A 14,668-nucleotide genomic window follows, 5' to 3' on the forward strand; every position below is an offset into this window, starting at 1 on the left:
TCTGGTAAATTTCTGTATATGGCACTCAGCATTTGTGCAACTGAAAAATAGCAATTAAATGGCAGAAAAAATGGAAAACAATTGAAGAATGGTGCTAACTGTTGATGTTGATGTTAGGAATGTTTCAAGGGTCCCAGGTGCATTTCCTTATATGGAAATTTATTCAACAATTGCAGAAAATAACACGAAAATCAGAGAAAGTTGGAATATGGTGCTCATTGTTAGCAATGATGTTATGAGTCCTCTGAGTTTATAAAGACACTAGTTTGTTACTCTCTGATCTCAAGGATTTTTTCAGTACTTCTAACACTGAATCTTGCCTTTCTTCCCATAAGATTTGATGGTTTGATGATGTTGTCAAACATTTTTTGGAAGGGAAAAATAGTGATAAAAACAGAAGACAAATCAGGAACAAATGGGGGAGAATATGCATTGTTGATGACAATGTTGGGGACCATTTTCAGAGTACATGGCATATTTTCAACTGAGGTAATGTGCACTTTTTGAATCAAAAAATGGCAATATAATAGTAGAAAAATCAGAAAGAAATTGAAGGAAGATGCTCACTGTTTGTGCAATACTGGGGAGCATGTTCAGGGTCCAGAAGAAAATTCCATACATAATAATCTAGTTAAAAATGGCTATAAAGGACTGGAAAAAATTAGTGAAAAATGGAGCATAGTACTTATTGTTGCTTTCAAGGTAGGGACTCTCTGTAAGGTCCAGTATTTTATATACATGGAAATATACAATTTGTCCAATAAAAAATAGCAATAATATATATATATAATGGGTATAGATCTGATGGGCTTTCAGGAGGTGGTCACATGACCAGTTTCCTAAATAATCAAAAATGTGAATGCTGTGGTGCTGCATTGTGGCTTCCTGAATATAAAAAGGACTCGTATCTGCCATGCTTGCAATGGCCCTCTTACACAAGTGCAGTTAATGCATATATCACGACACGAATTGAGGGCATTCTAACCTCATTTTCAATTGATCCACACAAGCTTCTGGAAGGCATGGAGACCTGTGGTGCGTTTGTTGGGGGGTCTGTTGCCCTTCTTGCAGTGCTGGCAAATGTCGACAGTTTTGCCCCAAATGATCTAGATATATATGTACCAGAAGCTCATGCTGAAACCTTGGCCAAGCGCATTTTATCCAGGTTCAAATCTGTTGGCGGTCACTTGCCAATCTATGATTTGAATCCTGCTATCACTCACGTTGAATGGTACACTTCCAATTTCCATCCCCTCATTCATGTCAACATTATCGCCACCAAATCCACGTCACCCTTGGAGGCCCTATTCCATTCTGGTGCATCCATTACCATGAACGCTATAACTGGGCGAGGAATTTTCACTGCTTATGCTGATCTAAAAGCCCGTAAAATCAGCTTGCTACCTTTCAGTTTATCCCTGCCCACCGCCAAACTCTTTCGTGCAGTGAGAAACAGATCATCTTTGCCCCAGGATGAGGCACATACCATTCTCGTTCACTTTGGAATTTCAGTACCAGTTACAGCATTGCCTTGGGAGTTGATGGAACTTCTCGTTAAAAAGTATAAATCGAGAGTTGGGGTTACCTTTATCCGTGATCTAGCAGCGATCAAGGACCATACCTGTGGAGAGGATCCTTCTTGCAGCTTTACCCTGAGGACTTCCACTGATTCAGGATGCGCCTTCTTCCCCTTCAGACCGCTTTCACCTCTTCCTACTTTGACGCTCGCCATGCCCATCACTCCTGTCATGCCCAAAGTAGTAGAAAATCCGATCCGCTGGAGTGTGGTTACTCCAAAGCTTATCTCATGGTGTGTCGGTGGCTGTAGATGTGCTGGTGACGGCGTTAAACTCCCTAGCCTAGTGTCTAGCCTCCCAGCCGATTATGTGTTGTAGATAGATTGTGTGTCACATTATTTATAATTGTTTGCATCCAAAAAAATGCTTTCATCCTCGTACACAGTTTACGGATTTTCAGATTATAAGTTTAGTGGCACTATCATTGCAGGCACCTTGAAGTACAAATATGGTATAGTTTCTCTAATACCCTTGTTTTTCACACCCCTTTCGATCTTTTAAACAGTCTTGGACTCGATCTAATGCACATTCTACGCTTCCCTCAGAGATTCTCTTATTACAGGGTCTAGCACTTCTGGCGTTTTTACAAATTCAGGGTTTCGGGTCCCCACCTCCTTGATATCCTTCTTTGTTTCATCTATATCCTTTATATACAAATTAAATTCTGTGTCATATAAATGAGGATTGATTTTCACTCCTCCTTGTGCATTTACTTACTTTTCCTTCTTCACTTTGACTTCATGGTTTCTACTCGTCGCAAGAAGGCTGTGGTTTCTACGGAGTTCATCAACGACTCTGATGAGTCGGATGGAAATGAGACTTATGAAGAGGAGGGGTATGTTTCTAGGCTGCGCTTTCCTTATTTTCAGTTTGCTCACCAAACTTTATCCAAGTTCGTCTGATGAGGAAGACGGAGAGGACAATGACAACGATGAAGAGGAAGAAGAGGTTGTGTGCGTCACTCATTTTTACTTATATTTGATGCATTTAACTCCATTTTTTGTTTAGTATGAGTGAGCCAGAGATTGTGGAGGTACCCTCCACCCCACGCAAATGTGGAAGACCCCGCAAGATTACTGCTACACCTACCCCATCAAAGTTTGTTATCAATTTTTATATCAGTAAAATCTAACCATTGTGTTCAGAGGGAAAAAGAGAACAATCAATGAGGTCACTGCGTCTGATTCAGAGGCATCTTTCGTTGCGAGGTATGTTCAATTTCATCTCATTATGATTTTTTGTGTCTCATATCAAATTTCAAAGCCCCATACATGACAGTCCAAAGAAACCTAGGGTAGCCCCTTCTACGACTAAGAATCCTCCTGCCACTCCATCCAAAAACACTCCAGCGAAGGCCAAGGTGGCTAACAAGACAAAGACTCCCACCAAGGCCAAGACAACTCTGGCTGTGAGTAACAAGGTGACCTCTCCTAGCAAAGTGGCTTCCACTAAGAAGAGTGAAGTCTACGTCAACTTTTGTCCTTGTAGCCATATAAAATTATTGATTGTATCCTCGCTCTAGCACTGCTTCTAACAATGATAATGAACCGGAATCTGTAGTCAGCGATGATGACCCAAGGTAATTTTCCATGCTATTTCTATGTGGCAATCTCATAACCTTATGTTGTTTAGCGAATCTGGTCATGATTCTCCAACGCCAACAGGAAAAAAGTGGGTTTTATTCTGTTAGATTGCAACCAGATTTAACTTCATTTGCTTTTCACCTTAGAAATAAAGGTCGTCAAGTGATCTTCGACACTTCTGTGTAAGCTTGACTTATTTTTTGAAGTTATTCAGTGCCCATGTTCAATTTTAATCAGGTTGAAGACAAAAGTGAGCATTGAAAAGTTGAAGAAAAAGAAAACTGCTCCAGATGTCTTTGACAAGGATGAGGTCATGTTCGATGGTGACAAGACAGATGACGAGTTTGTGCTTTATTGATTTTTTTTTACTTTCAACCCACGTTAACCCATTATCAGTGAAAAGACCGTTTATTTAGAAGACATTGATCATGATCCTTCCCCTAGGCAATTATTTCTATTCTTTTACTTGAACTTTGTCTTATTTGCAACCCAAGTTATCCGAAGTTGTCTAAATGTGGAGTTGCCGCGTCTGATCTTGTCGACCCTCTTCTTAAGGAGACATATAAGAAGTTGACCAAGCTGCCTAGGCAAGTTATCAATAAGTATAATGCGTCCTCATACATCTTACTTGAACCTTATAAATCTAGCGGCTTGAAATTTATTTCATGGAAGGACAACAACGACCAAGAAGATGATGATGGAAATGGGATGATCCTCTTCTCTAGCATTGGAGGTGTCTACCCCAATATCAATCTGAAGTATGTCTTCTTTTGGATTTTCTCTAACTGAGAGACTCATATTTGCATCTGATTTACAGGTACATTAAAGGATTGGTTGTGTTTGAGAAGGACTATATGTCCAATATTGTCAACCTTTCTCGCATTGATCCATCACTTCTCATCGCCAAGAAGACATCCGGTCAAACAAAGGGTGGGCCTCTCGTGTTCATACGGGATCGCAAGACACCTGCCTTGTGTGTTACGCTTGGAATCATTGTTGATGACCAGCTCATTTCACCTCGTCAACGCGGAGACAAAGAGGTCAAATTTGTCACCGCAAAACTTCTTGCTTATGAGTATGAGCGTATGGTCGCTGTTTTATGCATGACTTTTAAGAGAGAGTCTGTGAGAGTTCAGCTTGCAGATAGCACCCTGACCTTTGCGACACGTGCAGCAGGTAAGCATTTCCTGTCTTCATGTCTGTGTTATAGTACCTGTCTGCTGCCCTCTTATCACATCCACTACTCAACTTATGCCCTTTCATCTCATTACCTCCTAACACACTTCCTTACTCTCAACTTAACCTTCAAACCTTGTATATAAATGTACAAAGATTTGCGTAGCGCGTACGCGTTTCATTTGTGTAAACACGGCGCGTTATTTGGCAAACACAAACTCAACAAACATGGACTTACCAAACACAGGCTTGCCAAACAACACCAGCGCTTCCAGAATCAGTAACCATTATAGTAAAAACTCGAGCCTCACGGAAGGTTCTGTAACCTTCCAATAGACTCTAGAATAACGGATCAGTATATAATATGCTTGTAAACTAGAATAGCAATTCATACTTACTTTACCCCATATCTGTGTGACTTAAAGATCTTGAATAAAGGACTTAGTTAGCTGTCTAAGAAGTACTTGATAAAGCATTAAAGCTATCAACTACTTGATCCGAACTGTTAACGTCCCAGGACTAACGCTTCAGATTGACAGCGTCCCTTTGTCTATCGTTCACGGTGTTACTCACGTGATCTAGGGATAACATCACGCTCGAACTCTGATCTCAGACTCATCTTCATGTTCAAGTAATAAGCACGTGCGTTTATCTTCTATTACTATAACTGACACTTCTGTATTCACAGGAATACACCAACGCGCGAGTCTATGAACTCTAACATTGGTGGACACACTGGGAACTTTCCCTACGATTGTGTAAGTATTGACGTCATCGATATCAAGATCTCAAGATCTCGGTAAAAAACAACAACTTCCATCACCGGCGGAACACGTTGCACCCACATTACCCATCCTATTCCTTACGCCAGATCATCTCTCGATATTCTTTACGTCAGATCATCTTTCGATATTTCAAAGCGATTGATCAATGGACAGTACAAAGAAATCATCTGGTTCGGGGAGAAAGACCAATAACTCGCAATCAAGTGGTATGGTGAAAGGAACAAGCAATGTTGCCACTTCGGGAACAACAAACGCGCCTCGCGGGAAAGAAGTAGCGCTTGAAACTAATACACAGAACACATTTACGCCAGGTACGCCTGATATGCCTGAAGGATTGGATATCCCCGAAACGTCTTCTTTCCAAACAGCTCAGGAACGGAATCAGCAGACGCCTATTCCGGATACAAATGAGCCCAAGAACCCTGACATTGAAGACCTCGTCAAATTAGGAGCGCCTTTCTCCTCTGAGGAGTTCCCCGATTGAGGATCGTACAGGGAGGTACTAGTAAATTTTCCGGCTTGCATGCCTTTCTCCTCCTTCAGGGAATCTATTACCGACACAGGATTCGACAGATCAGAAAAAATCTTTGCGCTCGCCAGTCGTCACCACCAAGCACTACAGTTAGGAGAATCCGCTTTACGTCGTCCGATTTATAGTTCTTATGGAAAGGTCATGTCCCGGAAGACTAGGAAGGATCTGTTCAAAGAGGAAATGGATATTTTAAAGGAGTTGTTATCGAATTTATATTACTTCAACGATGAAGCTAATCAATCTGGGTTTGCCTTACAGAAGATCATTCTGGTTAATCTAAATCGTCGACTCAAGGACCGACGAAGCGAAGCTGAGGAGGACCTAATACTTAATGGAGAAGGTTTTCCTCCCCTGCCAAAATGGGGTCCCGTTGGTAAGGCGGATGAATTTTGGACAGCCAATGACTTTGAAATATTAGGAGCCTGTTACGGCCGAGAAGTCGAAAACTTCCTAGCGTACTTGGCTGAACATCACGACTTCTCGAAGGACAAAAGAAGTCATAAGCAGGATCAACGAATAATCGTAACAAACAACTCACAGAGGAAATCCACCATCAACCCGCCAGTGATCACCGCCATACGTGAACTACAACCAACATTTCTCGAAGGAGAACCGGACAGCATCTCTGGGCACCTAAAGAAACTTGTGGGTGTGGGCCAGTGCTTTGCATGGCATGTATGAGTCCTTTCTGTGGACTCTAAATTTAATATTAGGAAATTGGTCATGTAATCACTTTATGATTTTCTGAGTTTTGTTCTATATTTGCAAATAGACCCTGAGCTCTGAGCCTAGCCATCAATATCATAGCAACAATGTGTGCTATTCTTTTCTTTTCTTCTTTTTTCTTTCTTTTTATAGCAAATTTTCCCAATTTTATAACTATTTTTCTGTTTATGGTAAAATATTCCCACAGTCCTGTTTGCATATATCTCAGGAAAGAGGATGGTTAGTTATATTTTGTGACCTATAATAGCATGCTCTATATATTTGTGATGAATTTCCTTTTTTGGGTTAAAATTCCCACGGTATCAGAAACACAGCCTCTCACTTAGCTCCATAAACAACAATTGTAGCCCCTTTCCTTACCTTTATAGATATATATAAATAATGTCATGCAGACCATTCCTCATTGAGAAAAACACAAAATACTGAAAAAATTGGACACTTTTTGGAAATTGTCATGCATTTTTGACCAATATCTCAAAGAGCAAGAAAGCTGGTCTCAAAATATAGTCACATTGCATGATATGACAATATTTTTACATGGTTGTCTTGATTTCCATATTTGGATATGGACCCTGAATACTGGACACAGCCCCTTCAACACCATGGCAACAGAGAAGATCACTCTTAATTTTGGGGTATTTTTTTCAGATTTTCTGGCAACTTTTAGGTGGTTTCTATATTTAGATATTGACCCTGAACCCTGAACAAAGCCTCCCCACCTTACTAAGCAATATTCTGATTTTTACATATTTTTTGCTGATTTCTTTTACCATTTTTCCTGATTTTATGGCTGCTTTTCTGTTTAAGGGAAAAGGTTCCCACAGTGATGAAAGGTAAATGAATCAATGAATCAATGAAAAATTTGCCTAAGTCCTCAGTTGATAAAGAATGAGTCTTACTTGTAAACTCGTAAGGACTCATAAAAAGAATACTACAGATAAAGCAAATATCATGATACACAAATTTTTTGTGATTTTTGTTGAGAACTTGAAATACTGCAAAGCTGAGACATGGTGGAATATTATCAAATACACAATGTAATTTGCAAAGTTTAAAATAGTAGAGCATCCACCAATTCTTTTCATAAGAGTAGCAAAGTCATGAGATCTCAATATATTTCTTTTCAATTTCAAATCAAGTTCCTGGCATTTTACTGCAACCAGATCTCTTTGAGAAATGATGGTAAACAATCTGAGAAGAGTCAAAAAAGCTCTAACATATAATTCCAAGAGTGGAGAAGATCTTAGATGCAACCACAACTTATGAAGTTTTAAATCTAAATATTCAGAAAATGTGTAGTCACTTTTACATAGCTCAGGGCTAAGTTCAACACAAGTAGAAAAGCCATCATTTTTCAAAATCAAAGTTTCTGACCATGAGCTTTGTGCATTCCAGTGTAAGGGTGATACTCCTGATGTATGCCTATATATATCATCATATCTCATATTTGGGTAAGCTATGTCTGTTCCCTCAACCATAAATGGAAGAGTATTGAATGCCAAAAGGCCATGCCTCTCAACCATAAATGGATGAGTATAGAGTGCCAAAAGGCCTTGCCTCTCAACCACAAATGGATGAGTATATAATTTATGTATTTTTCTCTCAACCATGTTGAATGGAAGAGGCTCAACCAAATGGTTGGCTGCCAAAGGGCTCGGATTGAGATCAATCACTATAGAGGGTGCCCAAGGGCTAGGGTTGTAATCAACCTCACTGGAATCAAGGTAGTTGCCAAAACTTCCTTGATCCCAGTGTAAAAGATCTAGAAGATTGCTCAGTCCTGAGTTACATATGATCAAGCTAAGGTCTTACCATAATTTAAGGAAGAGGTGGCATAGAAATCCATAGGATTTAACTGGCAGAAAGCCAATGATGTGTTTTCTGGGTTAAATATATTAAATTTGAGAATATGCACTAAAAAGGGCAAGTTACATACCTTCTGGGCTCAGAATAGCCAGAGAACAGGGAGTTTGTTGATCTAGAATATAGAAAGATTAGCAGAGTACCTACAGAAATATAGAAATAGGCTTACATGGCCAAAAATGACCAAGTTCAGAGCTAACACCAGTATTTCCAGATCTGAGCATGTTCCAGGTGTTGGAAGAGAATACAGAGGGCATAGAAGTGTAGCAGAGAAGGCCTAGAAGCCATAGCAAAAAGAATTGTAGCAGTAGCATGAGTGGTTGACTCAGAATGGAGTGAACAAGGTGCCAGCAAAGCAAGATGATGGTGGTTCAAGTTCAAAATGGAAAGTTTACTATTATTTACCAGAAGCTTTGAAGTACCCAGGAAGTTTAGGGCATGTCCACATTCCTTATTTGGGAACTTTTTCCCACAGTACATGAATTATAGCCCCATGTCATACATTTCTAAATGTACTGAAATCATATGACCAGGATGATTTCTTATTGAGAAAAATATATAAAAACATGAATAAATAGGTGTCTTTGCATATATCTCAGGAAAGAAAATAGCTAGTCACATTTTGTGACCACATTGAGAAATATAACAGCATGCTCTATAAAACTGTCCCTAATTTCCTTTTCAGGTCAATTTTCCCACGGTACCAGAAACACAGCCTCTCACTTAGCTTTATTAACAAGAATTGTAGCCCCTTTGCTTAGCTTTACAAATATATATAAATAATGTCACACAGATCATTCCTTATTGAGAAAAACACAAAATACTGAAAAAATTGGACACTTTTTGAAAATAGTCATGTCTTTTGACCAATATCTGCATAAGAAAGAAGGCTAGTCAGATGATATAATCACATTTCTGATATTTAATGTTGCTATACTATTGGAGAGGCTGTATTCAGGGTCCAGGATACACTTCCAAATATGGGAATCTGCCCACATATAGCTAAATTATTGTGTACAAGTTTCTTCACTTTTTCCTCATTTTCCAGCTGTTTTCTCTGAGTTGTTTTTTTTTCTGTCTATATTTAGATATGGACCCTGAACACAGCCCCTTCAATATCATGACAACAGCAAATATCATTCCGATTTTTCTTCCTTTTTTTGGCATATTTTGTAATCATGTTATACAATCTATCTGGCTTTGTTCTATTTTTAGAGATGGACCCTGAACCCTGAACACAGCCCATTCATGATCATGGCAATGGTGAATACCATGCTTATTTTTCACTTATTTTGCACTGCTTCTCAACCTATCTGTTTCCATTTTTCAGACAGCTTTCTATATTTGGATATGGACCCTGAACCCTGAACACAGCCTCTCCAACTTACTAAGCAATATTCTGATTTTCTACACATTTTTGGCCAATTTATTTGCCATTTTTCCTGATTTTATGGCTGCTTCTCTCCTTAAGAGAAAAGGTTCCCGCGGTGATGAAAGGTAAATCAATGAATGAATCAATCAATGAAAAATTTGTCTAAGTCCTCAGTTGATAAAGAATGAGTCTTACTCGTAAACTCGTAAGGACTCATAACTAGGCTTAGGAGCCTCAATATCTTGTGTGATGGTCAACCTATCCACTTATATTTTCCAGCATTTCCATGTCTTCAGGAGCTTACTGTCCGAGCTCCAGAAAATGTTGACATTTATAAACTGCGGCCTGATTACCATCTGGATTTGCTAGCACTCCTGCACTTCAAGGTGGAGACTGCAGCCAAATACATTTCTCTCAAGTCCTTTGACTACATTTCATTGACATATTCCCTTGTTTCTTTCTCTGTGCAGTATACAGATGCACCACCATTTCCTCAAACAATTGAAAGAACATTGATGAAGATAAAGCAGATATGCTCTTCTGCTTCATTTCACAACCTCATCATATGTTATTGGGCAGACCCTCTTGGTACACCTATGGATGAGTACTTCCTTGAAAATGAGGGTGACTATGCCCCATTTTCAGCCCTGAAACTCAGAAAGCATCTTGTGTCATTTCCACTCCGCTGTCTGATCATAGATGTGGAACTTCCCTTCACAATGCTACATGATCATTTCCTCTTAACTATTGGCCAGACCTGGCCATCTCTTGAAACTTTGCATCTGATCCCCGGAAATGGAATTCCTGTTCCTGTATCAGCCTCAACCCGAGGAGTAATGTGACTTCTGGAACTCTGCCCACAATTGGAGTCATTAAAGATTCCATTTTTTCATCCTGCTGATATTCAGCTGCAATCTCCTCCAACATCAACTTACCCCCGATTAACAACATTGGGTATCGTCAAACTCGATGATCATAGTAGCAGTCGAACTTCCTTTGCAAACTATGTGTGCAGTACAATGCCCTCTATTACACAGATTTCTATCCAAACAGATAGTGTAATACTTTCACATTGTGAAATTAATGTGGAGGACTTGGCAAGGTGAATTTCAATATTCAATTTATACTTTTGACTCTAATGTTCTCAAGAAGCAACTACACAGAAACAGACAATGATGGGTCTAGAGCATCTGAAAGTGGCTCAGATAATGAGCAAGAGTTATGAATAATAAATTTGTGTACTTCCTCACAGATCTTTCTCTAGACAAGTTGAGCTAAGTGTGATGCACTGAGTGCTATTGCTGAATCACATGTCCGTGTAAATTTAAGTCATGTGATTGTTCAACTTTCAAATATTTGAACAACGACTGCCAATATTCTTTGTCCTCCATCGACTATGCATCCATATCGGTGGACTCTGTTGCTACTTACCATCATCCCTCTGCTCCTTACAATCTATCCCATTGATACAAACATAGAATCCAAAGCAATTTGCCAAGGATTGATAGCGGTTGGAAACAACCCAAGCCGTCATGCACCCATAATAGAGATTGGAAACAATCCGAGCCTGCTGGCACATGTTGACTATGTCAACGACATTGAGATACACTTAACTATGCAGAGAGATTGGGAAATATATGTTCAGGCTATGACAAACTCTGTCATTGCTGATGAATTTCGAGAACTAAAAGTAAAAGTAACTTGCATTATTCATTCACTATTTGGTTTCACGTTAGAATGCCTGTGCAGTCAAATACCAGCCTTGGTATACTATAGTGCAATTGTATATTCCTTGTCTGTTAACTATGCCATTAAGCTCTGCATTTTGCTTGCACTTCGGTTTTCAAGACACTGTACTTTCCGTCATGTATATGCAAATAAACTTCGCTTGTTTCAAGAGCATCTCTCATTTTCACTACCTGCACTATTTGTTCAACATCGATTTGTTGTGCATTTGTCCTCTTTTATTCTTATTTCAAAAATAATTCAATATACAATGGCCTATACATTTATCTCTTTCTCATCCATCTCCAACTGGTATGGCTATGAACTATTGTTGACAAATAGAGTTTCAGCTATCCAAGTCTCCACCATAAATGAACCTTACCTTCATTCTATTAAACATTGGTATGGGTATGGGTGCCCTTGTCAAGCAACAATGGCAGTTGTGCCTTCCATTCAATATGGGGGTGGAAAGATTAGCACAAACTTGAGTGACATAAAAAATTACATCACTCCATACAGTCTAGAGCTACAGAATGCAACCTCGGTTAATTATAAATACATTGGCCAGTTTGTGCTTCAAGCTGCTCAGGCTGAGTTACGTAAAAACCCTGAACTGCTTATATGTTATATGCCATTGGAATTATTAAAGGGAAAAATATCATTGGTTCAAGCGAAATCCATTGCAAAGATGCACAATGTTACAATATCAAGCAAATCTCCAGTTACAGATGTCTTGGAGGTTTTATCAGCACATATGTGTTCCTCACGATGTTCTCAATTTTATACATTGTTTGCTCCAGAAAAACCAGCTTTGACATCTTCCGAACGTCAAGCTAAGTGGTACAAGGGTCTCAGTAAAGCAGACAAGAAAAAAATCATTAAAAAAAAGTATATTAAGTTTTTAAAAGGTCCAACATATAAAATTAAGAGAAGTAAAGAGAATAAGTCTACTTATCAGACATCAAAAATCACTAATTTCCCACCTAAACCACCCTCTAAGAAATTAATTCATAAAATAATTAGTGGATTCTGTGAAGACACACTCCCTTCCAAACTTCTTGAATCTGGATGCGCAGTTTGTGGTCAGCTAACAAAATTATCAGACATGTTAAAGTGATCTGATACCTCAAGTAACTTGGAACCCTTGATTCGAGAAGGGGTTTCCCGAATAGAAAGAAAATCTGAACATGATGAAATCCATGAAATCTCAGGGCCTGTGATTGATGATGACTGTAAATATATATGCAATACTTGCAATAAAAGTCTAGACAAAGGAAAAATACCTGCTAATGCACTTTGTAATGGTTTTTGGCTTGGTAAAATTCCTGATGAGCTTGCCTGCTTAACTTACGTTGAACAGCTGCTCATATCACGTGTTCGCCACAATCGCTGTATAATCAAAGTAGCCTCTGGACGGTACAAGATGCATGCAAATGCAATAACTTTCCAAAATCCTGTTGCAAAGATTTATGACACTCTTCCTCCTCCTCTTGAAGAACTTGATGAAGTCTTGGCTGTTATGTTTACTGGACCTTGTCAACCTACCAAAAAAGACCTTCAATGTACACCATTGCTGGTCCGTCGAAAGCAGATTTCAAAAGCACTTGAGTGGTTAAAATTGAACCATTCTGACTACTTTGACATTGGAATATCACAGGAGAATTTGAGCCAGTACCCTTTGAGTGATGCACCAGTTGTAATTGACTATCATCAATCAATAATAAATAGGGAGCGAGAGGCTACAAGCGTTCATGATAATGAAGAAGAGATAGGTACCGAAGAGGGTCCTTGTACTTTTGTAGTTCAAGGGCTGACTGGAGAAGAGTATTCTACCATGTCTTTGGAGGCAATAAAGGCTCGAGCACTGAAGCATTTGACATCTAACAAAAAAATCATGTTTGCAGGCCATTCACAACAACCCAACTCCATTTATAATAACCCTCAACTATTTCCTGCTATGCTACCATGGCTATTTCCTTATGGCCTTGGAGGTATCGGAAATGATATGATACCCCATAACATATCTACTATGGCCCACAAGCGTTTACTGTTAATGTATCATGATAAGTGATTCCAAATGGATCCACATTTTCCACTTATTGCATTCAATCATGAACAAATACAACAAAGTACGACTGGAGGTTATCTTACAACCAAAAAGTCCTCATTTGATTCAGTAACTGAACGCTTGCTTAACCTTGATATGCAAGTTATATCTAGCATAAACAAAAGACTTGCTTCAGATGAATGAGTAAAACCAGAAACTGAGCAAGAAAAAGAATGCTTTCAATTGTTAAAGGATCTGGATTCTGTTGGAGGTCATGTGCAAGGTTCAACAACATCAAAGAAGTACATGCGTAATGAAGTCTGGTCACTTATATCATATATTGGTGCTCCCTCTTGGTTCATTACACTTTCTCCAGCAGATGGCAAACATCCTATATGTCTTTATTTTGCTGACACCACACAGAATTCAGACCTGAATTAACTTTTTCACCAGAATGTTCTACATTAATTGCAAAGAATCCTGTAGCTGCTGCACGCTTTTTTCATTTTATCTGTGAAAATTTTATTAAACATGTACTAGGTGTTGGAAGTAATCACGCTGGACTATATGGAGAAACAGATGCATACTATGGAACAGTTGAACAACAAGGGAGGTTAACACTGCACCTTCACCTGCTTTTGTGGATAAAAGGTGCCTTATCTCCTCAAGACATACGAGATCGAATTATGGATCCTTCATCTGACTTTCAAAAATGTATTGTTGAATATCTTGAATCAGTACATAAAGGAGAACTTCATGGAGGATCCTTTGAAGATATTCAAGCTCAATGTCAAGATGCTCAGAAAAACGATCCAGAATACAAAAATCCAACCCATACTATGCCTATACCTCCACCTCCTCTCTGCAAGAATAGAGGGTGCAACAAATGTTTAAGATGCACTAATCTTAAAGTATGGTGGGGTAATTTTCATGCGACAACAGAGGATATTTTGTCTAGATCAAATCATCATGGGTGCCGCAGACCTGAGATAGATGGGGAAGACCCCACAAAAGTGAAGCGGAAAGGGTGTCTAAATGCACAAGGCCAATGTAAGGCACGCTTTCCACGTGAGATTGTAGAGGAGACAATGGTTGATGCGGTGCATTGAAAATAAAGAAGGGTGAAATGTGGCTCAATACATTTACACCTGAGCTAACATATCTTCTTCGCTGCAACACAGATACTACTAGCTTGATGTCAGGTACAGCAATAAAGGCGGTTGTTGGATATATCACCGAATATGTAACANAAACTGGCTTAAATTCATATACGGCTTTTGAT

At 39.1% G+C, this 14,668-nt stretch overlaps 4 protein-coding genes across 4 annotated transcripts; 3 read left to right on the top strand and 1 right to left on the bottom strand.

Annotated features, from left to right (window-relative positions):
• Positions 1–671: 671 nt before the first annotated feature.
• LACBIDRAFT_333642 (uncharacterized protein) lies at positions 672–1,895 on the top strand (the record flags this gene model as incomplete). Its single annotated transcript, XM_001888298.1, has 4 exons — positions 672–681; positions 703–715; positions 800–1,035; positions 1,072–1,895. 4 exons carry the CDS (start codon positions 672–674, stop codon positions 1,893–1,895), a joined length of 1,083 nt encoding a protein of 360 aa, XP_001888333.1.
• A 422-nt stretch (positions 1,896–2,317) lies between these two features.
• LACBIDRAFT_312694 (uncharacterized protein) lies at positions 2,318–3,734 on the top strand (the record flags this gene model as incomplete). Its single annotated transcript, XM_001888299.1, has 10 exons — positions 2,318–2,412; positions 2,471–2,530; positions 2,586–2,675; positions 2,723–2,785; positions 2,841–3,034; positions 3,138–3,156; positions 3,210–3,248; positions 3,307–3,342; positions 3,398–3,502; positions 3,557–3,734. The coding sequence occupies 10 exons, from the start codon at positions 2,318–2,320 to the stop codon at positions 3,732–3,734; spliced, it is 879 nt and encodes a 292-aa protein (XP_001888334.1).
• Positions 3,735–7,726: 3,992 nt separating this feature from the next.
• Positions 7,727–8,690, bottom strand: LACBIDRAFT_333644 (uncharacterized protein; the record flags this gene model as incomplete). Its single annotated transcript, XM_001888335.1, has 6 exons — positions 7,727–7,801; positions 7,987–8,141; positions 8,192–8,260; positions 8,316–8,357; positions 8,412–8,519; positions 8,648–8,690. The coding sequence occupies 6 exons, from the start codon at positions 8,688–8,690 to the stop codon at positions 7,727–7,729; spliced, it is 492 nt and encodes a 163-aa protein (XP_001888370.1).
• Positions 8,691–13,416: 4,726 nt separating this feature from the next.
• On the top strand, positions 13,417–13,590 carry LACBIDRAFT_312697 (uncharacterized protein; the record flags this gene model as incomplete). Its single annotated transcript, XM_001888300.1, has 1 exon — positions 13,417–13,590. The coding sequence occupies one exon, from the start codon at positions 13,417–13,419 to the stop codon at positions 13,588–13,590; it is 174 nt and encodes a 57-aa protein (XP_001888335.1).
• Between the last annotated feature and the right edge of the window lie 1,078 nt (positions 13,591–14,668).

Source organism: Laccaria bicolor, genomic scaffold (genome assembly GCF_000143565.1).
Source record: "Laccaria bicolor S238N-H82 LACBIscaffold_54 genomic scaffold, whole genome shotgun sequence".
NCBI classification, from domain to species: Eukaryota; Fungi; Basidiomycota; class Agaricomycetes; order Agaricales; family Hydnangiaceae; genus Laccaria; species Laccaria bicolor.